General features: G+C 34.5%; 1 protein-coding gene across 3 annotated transcripts; it reads right to left on the bottom strand.

The window, feature by feature from the left end:
- Positions 1-1,355: 1,355 nt before the first annotated feature.
- Positions 1,356-15,243, bottom strand: LOC121417433 (retinol dehydrogenase 12-like). Of its 3 annotated transcripts, none has more exons than XM_041611147.1 (9): positions 14,927-15,243; positions 14,199-14,322; positions 13,351-13,436; positions 12,505-12,576; positions 11,736-11,877; positions 9,890-10,113; positions 7,357-7,507; positions 3,304-3,430; positions 1,356-2,799 (listed from the first exon to the last, which is right to left on the bottom strand). In XM_041611147.1, exons 2-9 carry the CDS (start codon positions 14,269-14,271, stop codon positions 2,703-2,705), a joined length of 972 nt encoding a protein of 323 aa, XP_041467081.1. In that variant the 5' UTR covers positions 14,272-14,322; positions 14,927-15,243; the 3' UTR covers positions 1,356-2,702. The 3 variants fall into 3 exon arrangements, with proteins under 3 accessions (XP_041467081.1, XP_041467079.1, XP_041467080.1); XM_041611145.1 differs by having other exon boundaries at positions 14,199-14,290; XM_041611146.1 differs by having other exon boundaries at positions 14,199-14,277.
- Between the last annotated feature and the right edge of the window lie 297 nt (positions 15,244-15,540).

Genomic DNA, 15,540 nt, shown 5'->3' with positions numbered 1-15,540 from the left:
TTATTGAATGAATCAATGTTAAAACTAACAATACCCCCAACAGCCGTCCCAAGGAGAAGTATAATGAAGAAACCTTTAATTCTTGCAACCATTCCTGATACATGCACAAAGGAGACAAATGTGTCAACAAAATGTGAACACACTGTGAACAAAATGAACATAGTGTAACAATGTGAACGCACTGAGCTTGATGTGAACGCACTATAAACGCTTTGTGAACACTCAGTCACACACTGTAACACCCAGTTACACACTGGACACCCAGTCACACACTGTAAACACCCAGTTACACACTGAGCACACTTTATCCACTGAACATACTGTGAATGCATTATGAACACTGTTAGCACCCAGTTACACTGAACACTCCTTTACCCACTGTGAACACACTGAGCATACTGTGAGCGCACTATGAACACACTTAACACCCATTTACACACAGTGAACACCCAGTTACACACTGTGAACACTCAGTCACACACTGTGAATATGCTTGCTAACACTGTGAACACCCAGTCACACTCTGTGACCACATCCTAACCCACTGTGAACACACTGAATATACTTTGTAACACTATAAACACCCAGTTACACTCTGTGACCAAACCCTTACACACTGTAAACACCCAGGTACACTGAACACACCTTTATCCACTGAACATACTGTGAATGCACTATGAACACTGTTAACACCCAGTTACACATAGTTAACACCCAATAACACACTGTGAACACCCAGTTACACTCTGTGACCACACCCTTACTGTGAACACCCAGTTACACTCTGCGACCAAACCCACTGTGAATACACTGAATGTATTTTGTAACACTTTGAACACCCAGGTACACTCTGTGACCACACCCTTACTGTGAACACCCAGTTACACTCTGCGACCAAACCCACTGTGAATACACTGAATGTATTTTGTAACACTTTGAACACCCAGGTACACTCTGTGACCACACCCTTACCCACTGAGAACACACCGAATGTACTTTGTGACAGTGTGAACACCCAGTTACACTCTGTGACTACACCCTTACCCACTGTGAACACACTTTGAATGCACTTTGTAACAGTGTTCTTTTTTAGTAGGGTTTGTTAAAGTAACAAAGTTGGGAGCGATTGCTAACTTTTCTGTCATCAGCCCACTCATATCGCTAATGTCATGAATATTCGTGAGGACATGCATATGACTGTTCTCCCAAAACTTTAAAATTCAATAACTTTGTTAGTTTTATCATATTTTGATGAGCTTTTTAGCATTTTGTTTCGTGACTTGTACTCCATTTGTTTATAAATATTCTTTCAGCCCAGAGTTCCCATATAATCTATCAAATAACTGACAAGACATACCGCAACATAGTTTATTACACCTTCCGGCGAGTACCAGCGGATAATACATCACACTCAGCAGCATTGGAATATGTATATATTACGATTACATTTGATTTACATACATTTCAATTAAATTTTATTTATTCTCCATATAAAAATATTTAGATACAATGCAAAATAAGAATGCATACATGATAATGTAAATACACCAAATAATTACAATTTCTACATTCATGTTATAAATCAACATAATTATGGTAAGAGGCAACCTAAAAGATTGAAATCTTGTAGGCAGGTGCCTCTTTACAAATATCAAATATAAGTCATATTCATTTTGATATTGTTGATAATGCATTACTCAATGCAACTCGTGCTATAAGGCGGGATCTGGTTGTCATCTTTGTGACATCTCTGACATTTCTCTTTCAAGGCCAACACTTATCGCGAAACAACATTTGTGACCCGCCACACAAAACCCAGGTTTATTTCCAATCCTAACGCCAATCCGTCTAATAACAAACTCGTCTTCTATCATCATTTGGTCTATCATCAGTTCGTCCACTATCCACATGGTCCAATTGCCATTTCGTCTAATAACCAGTTGGTCCAATAGCTATTTAGTCCATACATCACTTGGTTTTTATTGGATGATAATTGGGCGAAATGCATGAAAAGAACATGGGTATTAGACCAACTGGTTATTAGACGAAGTGATGATTGGACCGAATGGTTGTTAGAAGAAATGTTGGTGGACGGAATGGCATTAGACTAAATGAAGGTAGACCATGAGATGAATTGAGTTGACAATACATGGATTGGCAATTTACCAACACCCACAGTAAGTCGCAACGGAAAGCTCTCCATAAACAGCCAAAATTATTATTTGGTGTTAAAAAAAATTAAAATAAAAATTGGCCCGACGCAAAGAGTAGTTCTTATTCTTCTTAAAGTTTGTCTTCAATTTAAACAAAGCATATCATCTTAAAGCTCACGATGTGCTGATTATAACTTTATAAAAAAGTATCATTCATTTTGTGGACTTATTGTTGGTTTCGAAACAGTTGCATCCCGTTGTACAAAGAATTAAGATTAATCCGAAACAACCTTAACTATAATTATGGAAATCCATCATTTTTTTTATACAGGAAATTTGCACAATGCCTTTGTAACCAATGAATGTCCTTTGTAATCAAAGAAAAGCACCGTGAATTTTCGAGAAAAACGTTGAATGTATGAATATACATCATGGTTAATAGAATCAATCACAACTCTGTGCAAGACGAGGCAATAGTCCCTTTTTGGTGGGTATTAAACTGTCTTTCGAAATTTATTTCTTTATTAGACAAAATAGAATGAAAGCGCATCACGTTGATGTGAATACTTTCATTGCTTCGTCTGTGATATGGTCGCTGAGGCATTCTAGGGAATACTTCCAGAGAATCTCTTGTTTGTCCTTGTTTCTGTGGGAAAAATGAAATAAAAAAAAACGTTTTTTAATCTTATCAAGAACGTTAGATTATGTAAAGGCCCTATTATTTTTATTGATGCTATTATTACTGTATACTCTAAGACCTGAATTCTAAGGTCAAACCTCGATATTTTGTATGGGAGTACATTATGTACTGGAGAAATCAACGGACCTGACGCGTATAGTGGTAAGTACAATTCGAGTCCCAAATCATAACCTTGAGGAACACCAATACTAGAAACGATGCTATTGATTTCTATATACCGTAATGGAGCAGAAATTCAATGTTTAATGTTTTATGATAATCCCTGCTTTAGCTCAGTAAAGAACATACTACGCAAATGATTTTAGCTAGATATATCCCATTCTCATCCAATGGCCATGATGCAAGCAGGGGGTGCCAATTCCTGCGGTGCAACCTATTACCGGCCTGATAAATCATGTTTACATAAAACTAACTAAATAGCAAAGTAACTAATATAACTATGTAACATACCTTGCTGTCGAGTTGACACTGTGTGGTTTTGAGCTCTCGAAATAAAGCGCGGTCTTGTTGTCATACGCCGGGTCCGCGGCTGCGTGGAGTGACGTCAGAGCACCTTCGAACGGCGTCCGTATCATTTCTAAATAAAAAAAACCAACAATAACAATTGTGGTGTTGGTGATAATAACAATAATGATGATGATGATGATAATAATGATAATAACATTATCGACATAAAACTAAAAATTTCAAGTTGCAAAATAAACGGTGTATCACCTCTCCTTGTCGCAGTAGTACACGACACCTTCCATTGGCACCGGTGAGTGTCGGATACTAGTGGCTGGGGGCAGGGAGTGTTATATGTACGTGTACTACTGTTTTGATCTCAGTTGGTATAGGTTATTTAGCACTCATACACAGGGCTGTGTTTTTTATTTGAAGCCCTTTGTTTGATCTTGTGCTTGCCTTGCTTTATTTTTTTCATGTTTAATGATATGTATATATTTATTTTTTATTTTTATTTTTTAACGTCCTTGGTAATGGCAGATTGCATAACATTCATGTACCTTTTCTTTTTTGTGCTATTTTGTATTCCTTATGGTGGCTATGGTTTTGGAATAGGGTGTATCTTAAAAAATAATGTTTATTAAGCTCAGTTCTTTTAATTGTAGGGGGCTACAAGATTATGTTAAAAGGAAAAAAGTTTTTCATTTCTTGCGTTCTCTTAAAGCTGATATTGTATTTCTCCAGGAAACCCATTGTGATTTTAATGATGAATACTTGTGGAAAACCCAGTGGGGTGAAATAGCTTTTTTTGCTAGTTTTGCATCGAATAGTAGAGGTGTGGCCATTCTTATAAGAAACTCATTAAATACAAATATTAAATCTATTTTTAAGGATCCTCAGGGGAGGTTTTTGATTATAAATGCCATAATAAATGAACTCCCTATCACATTAGTAAATGTTTATGGATCAAATAATGATGACCCAGACTTTTTATTAAAAGTGTTTGCAGAACTTGAAAAATTCGATAATGAATTCATAATAGTAGGCGGTGATTTTAACACAGTTATTGATGACATTGATTATCAGGGTTCTAGAGATCACCATTCAAATATTAAAACTAGTGAAATGCTTTCTGTATTAATAGAGGAATATGGCTTATGTGATGTGTGGAGATCTTTCCATCCAGGCTTGAAAAAATACACTAGACATCAAAAGTCCCCTAGAGTATTATCCAGATTAGATTTCATTTTAGTGTCAAATAACTTTTTGGATAATTGCAAGAAATCGCAGATTTTACCAGGGATCCAGTCAGATCACTCAATTGTTTCTGTTGATTTTAATGATAATCAACCAGTGAAAGGTAAAGGTTATTGGAAACTCAATACCCATTATTTACACTTTGATACTGAATTTATTAATTTAGTTAAGGATAAAATTAAGGAATTTAAAATTATTCATCAAGACACTCAATGTAACAACAACATTATCTGGGATACCTTTAAATGTTTCATTACAGGAGTCTGTATAGAATACTCAACACGTATGAAAAAACAAAGAAATTCGGAAAAAAATAAATTATTGGCTGATATTGATAAAATTAAGATACAATTATTAAATAATGTATATGTAGCTGGTGACCCCTTGTTTTCACAATTGGAGGAACTTGAAGATAAATTGGATAAGGTATATGAGTTTGAAACTAAAGGTTTGATTATCAGATCTAAAGTTAGATGGTTAGAAGAAGGTGAGAAAAGTAGCAAATATTTTTGTAATTTGGAAAACAGATCCTGGCAGAGGAAAAATATAAATAGGCTTAATGATAATGAGGAAAACTTGATTACTAATTCCACAAAGATCTTAGAATGTATACATGATTTTTATGCCAACTTATATTCATTACCAGATAATAATTCAGGTGTAGATGATGATGATTTTAATGAGGCAATTTTTGCTAATATTTCAGTTCCAAAACTCTCTGAGGAAGATAAGAAGTTGATGGAAACACCTCTTACCAAAAGTGAATTGTATAATGCAGTTAAAGCAATGAAAATGAACAAAACCCCAGGGTTAGATGGCCTGCCAGTTGAATTCTACATTGTATTTTGGAATGATATATGCGATATGTTAATTGATTCCTTCCAATTCTCATTAAAGAATGGTGTTATGTCGTCTTCTCAACGAAATGGAGTTATAACCCTTCTCCCTAAAAAAGATAAAGATCCTTTGTTCATAAAGAATTATCGACCTATCACATTATTAACCACAGATTACAAAATTTTAGCCAAATGTATAGCAACTCGTTTGAAGCGTTCTTTACACTCCCTTATACACAATGCCCAATCTGGTTTTATGAAGGGAAGAAATATTGGGCGTAATATTCGTTTTATTTTGGACATTATTGAATATACTGATTTTAATGATATCCCTGGAACTATTTTGTTACTTGATATCGAGAAAGCATTTGATAGTGTTTTTCATAATTTTCTATTTCAAACTTTGAAACAATTTAATTTTGGCACAAATTTTATTGGCGTATTCTGGAGAATGTTTGACCTCCTGACCTTTTTCTCGAACTTGCAAAGTGTTTCCAAATTTATGACGTTGATGGTCCATATTTGGCAGGATCTTGGATTGGATGGAGCCACGTGGCTGAGGGTTTCCTCCCCTTTTTCTTTATGTGAACAAGGGTGTGTTTGTGTGTGTGTCGTATGCAGGATGGAGGGCAAAGATATTTGTGTTTGTACGGGGATAATGTTCTAATGTGTGTGTGTGTGTACGAGTGAAGGAAGAGTGAAAGGGGGCAGAGAGAGAGAGAGAGAGAGAGAGAGAATTGGGGCGGGGATCCTTCAGCTGCCTGTCCTCATTCTAGTCCGATTCCCCTTTTTTGGCTTCTGTTCTCCTTTTCTTCAGGGCGGTCTTTTTTTCTATCTCGGCGCTTCCCTCTTGAAAACTTTTAGATAATTATAATCTTATATCTGCCTTTTTCTTATTGTAATGTTTCATGATCTTATGCTTATTTATCATGCTAATCATTTGTATATATTGTGATTGTTATGATTTATTTCAATAAAAACTTAAATAAAAAAAAATAAAAAAAAAAGTTGCAAAATAAACTAGACTATGGTCTCCTGAAATAAAAACATAACATTTTATATTGATTTTATTGCTTTATACAGTGTGTCATAGATCATATCCCCCCACGTAATCTTCTATTATAAAGGTGTTCTAGGTAACAACTGAAGACATTCGTAGACTGAAACGGGAAACAAGTCAAGCAACTTGATCAATGTTCATATACATTATCACCGTGGACACTTCATTCATTAAGGACTTAAAGGAAGGTTTTTCATAGCTTCTAATGACAAGTAAGCCTACATGTTCGTATTTCAAATAATCCCTGACTTTCGTATTTTTTGGAAACAAGTCTATCACCATTTACAACTGTTCATATAACCGTGGACGCTCGTATTAGTTGGAAACTAGTCAGCCAACATGACCAACGTTCTATATTTGATTTTTAAATTACAAACGCTAACATTTCATACCACTGCGAATTAAGCTAAGGCTTAAAAAGGTAGTCATCAACCTATATGACCAGTTAAGGTTCATATTTCATTCAACCATGGGAACAAAATATCACTGTGCAATGAAGTCTAAAAAAATTACCAAAAACTCCCCGTAAGATTGGAAACATTCTGCAGACAACAGATGACCTTATCAGGGCGACTCTACATGGGAAGGGGGTACAAATGACCCCTATGATTTTTCTAGTATTGGCAAAAGAAAAAAGTGGAGAAAAACGAAGAAAGGATTCGAAGATAAGTATAAAAGAGAGGTCTGCCTGGTATATCTACACCCCTTAGTCATGATTTTAATTTTTTTTAAAGACGTCAAAGTCAGATCATCTTTCCTCTTCTCAAAATATTTTGACGTCGAGCCTGCTTCCTCATTTCGCCTCGTATATTAATTTTCATTATTGCCATTGTTGCTTTAAAGGGCACACGCATCCGATCCATGCAAACACGCATACACGCTTTCCCAAAAATGTAATCGACTTACTTCCTCCGTTGCGAACGAAAAATTTCGTTAGCCCCGGAACACTCTGTCCCTCACGGGTTGTGAGTTCTGTTTTGACGACACCGGGATGCAGCGAAAATACATCGACCCCTGAGCCTTCTAACCTTTGAGCCAATGAGAACATGTGCATCACCTGTATTATATCATATTAAAAAATACAGGCCTTTTTATGATAATTTGAAAGCACATCCGCAAAGATGTAAGCAAATGGGTTTTGAACAAATTTAAGTTTGAAGTGATTTCATGAATGATTAATTTGGTATGAAATATTAGGCGGATCCGGGGGAAGGATCCGGCCCCGATGTGACAGACACATTTTTTTTCCATTCACAATAAAACAACATGTACATGATATTGTAAATGTATCATAGGGCTTACACAGATAAACATAAGAAGATAAGAACATTTTTAGGGAATGGGAAAGACAAAAATAGCCAGAACCCTTGTAAAACACGTTTGACCCTTATGTACAAACTTAAAGCAAATAGATAGTACTTTCCTTTTACAAACTAAACGTATCAACAAATGAATAACAAACGGGTAATGAAAAAGAAGAAGAAAATATATTTTAACAAAGATAAAAGAGAGAGAGAAAAAAAAAGCATCAAACGTTTCAACAAATGGGACTTCACTCGCTTTTAAAAACGGTTTAGGTGTATTGAGATATTATTCGAAAGTATGGGACCTTTAAAATATATTGATTTTCTCTTTAATTATTTTGGGAATAAAGGATAATTTATAGCACTACGATTGTTATATTTATGAAATTAAAGGGGAATCCAGCCTTGGCCTTAAACAGTTGTGTTGGGAAGGAGAAAAATAAATTAAACAGAATGGTGAAAGTTTGAAAGAAATCGGCCAAGCAGTAAAAAAGTTTTAACTGCTTTAAAACTGAAATCAATAATACTATGTAGATTTCAAATTGGCAACTGGGTTAGTAAATTATGACAAGGGGCAAGGACAACTTTCCCATAGGCCATGTACTTTATTATCAGGGATTTGTGATTTTCTCCTAAGTACCCATTCCCCCGGGGCAGTAATCTAAATACAACCCAGGTAGTATATTGTTTTATATCCTCATGAAAGAAAAATATAATTTGAAAAAAAAAATTGGGGAAAAAGGACATTTTACCCATAATATGTATTGAAGTCCATGGAAGAGTAGTCCTTGCCTTACATCACTATGACATCACATATGCGGCCAATTTGAAGTCTCCATTGGTAAAGTGATCACCAATATTTACCACTTTTAAAAAATTCATAACTTTCTTGTTGTTTGTCCAATATTGTTCAAAACTTCACCTATCAACTTGTGCGATTTTTCTTTTCCTTATAAAAACAAGTTTTTATTTGGGTTGATTTCCGCTTTAATTATTGATGGATATTTTATAAAATTTATCATTAGAAAGTGGTGAGATCTTGCATGTTGTAGTGGTTATGACTTTCATCTTTCAATCAGAGGGACGTCAGTTCGAACCCCAACTATGGCGTGTTTTCCTTCAGCAAGAAATTTACCAACATTGTGCTGCGCTCAACCCAGGTGAAGTGAATGAGTACCCGGCAGGATTAATTCTTTGAATTCATCAAGCGCCTTTAGCAGCTGGAGCTAAAGCCGGGGTATAAGTGCGCCATTGAACAGGCAACTATAATAAGCCAGTTCGCAGTTCCACTCTGCGCATGATCAATAGATTCTGCGCATGATCAGCGGAAGGTCATTGGTACTACAGTGACATGGTAGTTTAACATTTAATGAGATAAGCACCAACTTTGATGTCTTGATTATTCATATATTCTTTTGAATTGTGGTTTTCATTTACATAACAAAAAAAAACAATGCGTCCACGAACGACTGGTACTTCAGTTTGCCAGGTACATTGTACAGCATGCTATAATATGCATTGAAATTAGACACGCAACAAAATACCATTATTGAGCGTTCATTTGTTTGCTATTCTAGTTACCTGCATTCAATTTATTTATCCTGCTATATGTAAGGCATGCTTACAGGTATTGTTTAACTTTGTGAGCAGCCGATTTAAAAAATTCTCAAACCAAGATGAAACATGTGTACAAGTGCATGTATTAGAACTAATAAACCCTGAAAACAACCATTATTGAGAATGAAAAGCTAAAACTACAGGGCAAACCCCGATTTTGTAAATAGGCGTCTTATAGACGCCTAAATAATACACATAAGTGTATGGGATAAAATTAAGATGGTGTTTCCGGTCACTTTATATTTCAATTTTTGAAGCACTAAATAATTATTTTCGAACGCAATTTTTTCAGGGCTTCATTTTTGTAACATATCACAGGCACAGGTGACAAGTGTGACCTTCTAACTCAGATTTTCTAAAAGTCAAACCAATGTTAACCAATCACTTTAAGTAATATCTTGCTTTGAAATCTGCCTATCATAATGAAAGAAATGAAAGGTCATTTGACTATATGAAGTCACTACGAACTGGTCTATCGGCGCGTCATAAATTCTATACTTCTTACAATGTACATGTACCTGGTATAACTTGGAGTTAGCGTATCGTTTGCCCCTGTCACTATTCTTCAGACATTGGAGATCGGCGGCGTTCCAGCTAGCAAAGCGATACATCAGAGACGACACCGAGACGACTCGAGCACATGGGCCAGAGCTCTTCAAGATGGGTAACAGGTGTAAGATGAGAAGAAAGTGAGACAGGTAGTTGATCTGAAAATGAGGCTCGTACCCGTCTGACGTCAGCTCTGAATGAAGGGGCATACAAGAAGGGTACACAGCAAAAATTGTGGTGTTAACCGGTGTACGTAGAGGACCACACCACTTATTTTACACTGGTGTTAAATTGGTGGTGTTAGTTTTACACCTATAGGTGTTATTACAACACCTTTGGTTGTTACATTCACACTATTTGGTGTTACGTTCAATCTTTAGGGTGTAATTGTAATACCTCAGGGTGTGGTCCTCTATTAACACCTATTGGTGTCAGTTTGAACACCACAGTTTTTACAGTATATGTTGGTCTAATTGATTAACTTATTTCATAATTCGTGACAGCGCCATGAGTCTCCTTCCAAAAGAATAATAAGAAGGGTGCTAGACACAGCTCATTGTGTGAATCATCTAAAATGCTGCGAACAAGCGGAGCGAGCAACAATTTTGACTTTTTGAACACGATTTTTGTGATAAATTTTGACGAAATTTTCAAAATGTTGTATGTTATATTACATTTTCTTTTCCCTTTCCTACCTTTTTGCCCCCTGGATCTTGGCGAATTGCCTCGCAACGTTTACCCACGTGATCACGTTATATGGCGCGCTATCACGTAAGCATTTTGTATAAGTTCATGAAAAAACCTTCAAATCTAGCTACGAATTACGTGTGGATTATGTGACACAACAATTCGGTGAACTGCTACAAACAAAATAAGAATCATCACAGAACGTTAACAAAATAAATGTAAATTGTCATTGAGAACAGATTAACATCCAAAATTGTACGGTATTTATACGGCCGAGCGCCGAGCAGAGGCACTTCTGTGAATCGAATCTGAAAACCACAAAAGGTCAATAGAACACTGATTTTTAAAAATGCAGACATTTGCCGAACCAAAATGGAAGGTTACTGCTTAATATTATACCAATAGTGTAATTAAAATGAATGAAGACTCTTGCACTCTTAAAAAGTATTGGTCAAAATGACCAATCTGTTGGTTAATATGTGTCCGACCGATAAAATTGGTCAATATCAACCAAAATTTTGGTCGATTTGAACCAATAATTTGATTGCTTTTGACCAATTTTATCAGTCGGACACATATTAACAAACAGATTAGTCATTTTGACCAATCCTTTTTTAGAGTGTGGACTTGCAGGATTTATTGCATACATACATTGCGATCTTTGTGCAGGCCGTGCAAAATGACAAATTGTAGACCCTAAAAATCCTAAATTAATAGTAGAGGACTCATTTTACGAAAATTCTCCAAGCGCGCCACGACGTGATTACGCGAGATAATGTTGCAAGCTTGGCAAATGCATTGCAAACATTTCATTTGAGTGTGCACAAGGATAACGAGTATATATACATGTATATATATCAGGAATGCGAAACAAATTCACGAGTAATGCAGTTTTGCAATGCCAACAATTAAGTTCTTTTATTCACTCTCCAAATTTTCACGAATCTTCCCTGAAGAAGGTAGAGGTCTACCGAAAATTTGGAGAGTGAATAAAAGAACTTAATTGTTGGCATTGTAAAAAGTGCATCACTCGTGAATTTGTTTTGCATTCCTGATGTATATATATATATATATATATATATATATATATATATATATATATATATAAACATATATTCGTTTACTTACCTTCTGGTCCCCACATAATACCTGCGTTGCAAATAAGAACATGGAGAGGGCGCCCTGTATTCTTGTAGGCTTCTATGAATGCCATTGTGTTTTGCAGTGACCCAAGGTCAAGAGCCATGAACTCTACGCTGAGATCATCGACCTAGAATTTTGAGAAATTCAAATTGTAAAAAAAAATAATTGAGTTAAAGAAGGACAGAAAGTCGAATAAAAAAAAATGATTTGATCTATTGTTTTCCATACTGCTTAGACCATTAAAAATAATATCTACAGGGAAAAAAAGAAAATGTGTAATTATAAATTGTTTCAGAAAATTGTATTATATGTTGCGTATTATCAGTTACCTAATGTATTGTCAATTTTAGATTGGTAGAATGATATCACGGGTGACATTTGTCGCTGTATGAGATCATTTGATGCATATGCCAATGGAAAGAATAAATAAATAATAAAATAAATAAATAAATAAATGATAAAATGAATAAATAAATAAATCATATACTCCGACTTCAAGGAAAACTTACATGATAGTAGGCCATATTCAAATCTTAGGCAATATTTTGTCCTATTTTTGGTTAAAAGTGCACACGGATGTTTTGAGGGTAACAAAGAGCACGTTCATTCTTAGATGACATAAAGCACATTTTACCCAACAACTATAACCCATATTACTTAAAGTAAAGTATATGTGTTGATATATGTTTCATTATTTTCACCAAAAATAAGTAAAGATACAAAGAGACCTTTTTCAAATTTACAGATATCTTACCTTTATTTTTATTTTCTGCTTGTTAGGATCTGCTTTCTCCTCAGTATGTTCTTTTTTCATTCGTTCGATAGCCTGAAAATAGACATTTTCGAAAAATTATGCCTTTAAATATGAATAGTATAATTCTTTTTATATAAGATCAAAAAGACCAAAATATCTGGTAATCGTTCAAAAAATTATGAAATTTATGAAACATGATAAAGATGATTTATTACTCAGATTGTTTTAACATGGAAGGTATAAGAACTGAGACTATGTATTTTCAGCTATTCCCCAATTTTAAGATTGATACACGGCAGGAATAATGTTACAACGTCAATATTGACAAAATTTATTTTTTAAGGGCTTTTCTTAGCATTCTGTCATCTTACCATGTTTAAATTAATTGATTATATTGTTGGTACTTTTATAATTATGATTGTTTAAAAGAATGGATCAACTGTAAATATTGTGATTAATTTGAGATTGACTTTATTCACCAATAAAACACACACAAGAAATGAGTTGATAAAAACAAAACCTGTGCAGACTGATTTCAAATTTAGGTTTTGCAGAATATAATTTTGTAATTGCGATGCAAAGGGCTATACATATTCAAATATCTTATTTACTTAATTAATTAATTAATTGATTTTTTTTCTTTGTTGGGGTAGGTAAGGGCGTTGAAGGAAAACATTTACAATCTTTCCTCATACATGCACTTATGTAGAAAAGAGATATATGACACAGCTGCTGAAAGCGTTGCCAAGTTTTATTCTTAGCATGTTTAAAATTTCAAATCAATTCTCAGTTTCATTCGAAATATGAAATATAGTACTTCTCAGGAAACCATTTATTCCTCCTCACCTCCTGTGCCTTAGGTTCAGATCGGCATGCTAGAATGACCTTAGCACCCACCTGTGCAAGCGACTTTGCTGTTTCATATCCGATTCCTGATAAAACACAATTAAAGGGATAAATAACCTGCTGATATGATATAAATGCATGTATCTGCTACAAAATTGAAGGACACGTCCAATAAATGAAAACAATCAAACAAGCAAAACACTGTGAATTATATCGTAGTGGGAAGAAAATATAGGGAAGTTATGACAACTCAAATATTCACTTATTTTTTCATAGAACAGTTGTACACAAAACAATTATTCGCAAATGAGCGAGTCAGTAACCAGTGTCAGTGATGTCTTCCACTCAATATTTATTTATTGATTGTTGTTTAAATTATATTATTCTTCATTTATTTCTTTGTCAGATTTGACTATAAGGAAATATTCAGATATTTGAATTTTCACAAATTAACATAAGTACATAAAAGGGCATTAAATGTTCAAGCCAAATATTTGTTTTTCAAATGGCCCCCACCCAAGAAGCATATTATATATATAATCCACAAACGAATAGTACAAAATACCATATATATATATATATATATATATATATATATATATATATATATATATATATAAATATATATATATATATATATGATGTTATATATAATAATAATAATATCAATAATGATCATAATGAAAATGAAAAATGAAATAAATAAAAAAACAAGAACAATGATTAAACAAATGAATCATTAATAATAATACTCTTGATCGCAAATATATATATGTGTGTGTGTGTGGGTGTGTGTGCGTGGGTGTGTATGGGTGGGTGTGTGTGTATTATTATAAATATTATATTACCTGTATTAGCTCCTGTTACGACGATCGTTTTATCAGACAGGTCGACCTCAGGAAGACTAGATTGTGACCCCATCGTGACCTGAATACCCAAACTGGGAAAACAGAAATTCGGAGATATATAGACCTAGTTGAAAATGAAAACATATAATTTTACACTAAATATGGAGACAAAATGATAGCAGCATTGTCAGACCAAATAGGCATTAAAGCAAAAACAAATGCAGACACTGAAAACGTTAAACATTTTCAAAAGTCAGTTTGATAAAGTCGTAGGCCTGTATGCCAAAAAATATAATTCATGTGTATATCATGTCGAGTCGACAGCGGTATAAACAACACCAAATGTTTTATCCGGTATATATATATATATATATATATTATATTCTGCGTGTTAGATATAGATGATATTAATTAGGCAAAGTGGTAATGCATTGTTCAGATACTGTGAGCTTTTGTATCCCTGAATAAGACGTGTATTTAACGTCGAAAATTTGGACTTCAAAATATGGAACTAATTACAATGCATTATCACTATGCCTCATTAATATATATATATATATACATATTGCGATCGTATTTAAAGAATGCCTTAATGTTAAGCAAAATAAACAGATCTAAATAATAGATATAGCAAATTTGAAAGGAGCAAATTATTATACATCCAGGCACGTTATAGACGAACATTATGTTCTTACACGCATGACAACTTAGTAAATGGATATACGTACCGTCGAATAACACGCAGCGAGATATATATGTTAAGAGTACAGACGATCTCTATTATCACCTTGCAGCTTCTAGTCCCATCTACACGTTTTTAAGTGATGTCTGACCTACTTGTGCCGATATATGGTAGATACGGGGGTAGATACTACGTTGAAGGCATAGCACATAAATGGATGAAATCTCTCTCTCTCTATATATATACATAAACATGCATAATTCGCCAGAGCAGAAATAACCACTCAACCCACAAAAGACAGAGCAAATCGCACTGAAATCTGATCCAACTCCCACTTCCCTGTAATATATGCCAGCGCACCGCGGTGGTACATATTTGGTATTATTGACTGATTGAGTATGTGCGTGCGAGCGAAACGAATCGATCTTTGCAGGGCTATTAATTTGAGGCAAAATATAAACCTTCCCCCCCCCCATCGGTACAATTCACCTTCGGTAAACTGCTTATTCATCTATTGAATGTCCATTATATTCGCTTTACTGGTTTATCCTTATTTAAATTTAAGGTTTTATCTACTTATGGCTGCTCCTTCGTTATCGTTTACATATATCCTCGGAAATCGGAATTTATGCCCCGGCGAGGGGATATTTCATCGGACGG

Source organism: Lytechinus variegatus, chromosome 6 (assembly GCF_018143015.1).
Source record: "Lytechinus variegatus isolate NC3 chromosome 6, Lvar_3.0, whole genome shotgun sequence".
Lineage (NCBI taxonomy): Eukaryota > Metazoa > Echinodermata > Echinoidea > Temnopleuroida > Toxopneustidae > Lytechinus > Lytechinus variegatus.
Note: the sequence above shows the minus strand (reverse complement) of the source record. Positions and strands in the feature narration are given on the sequence as shown.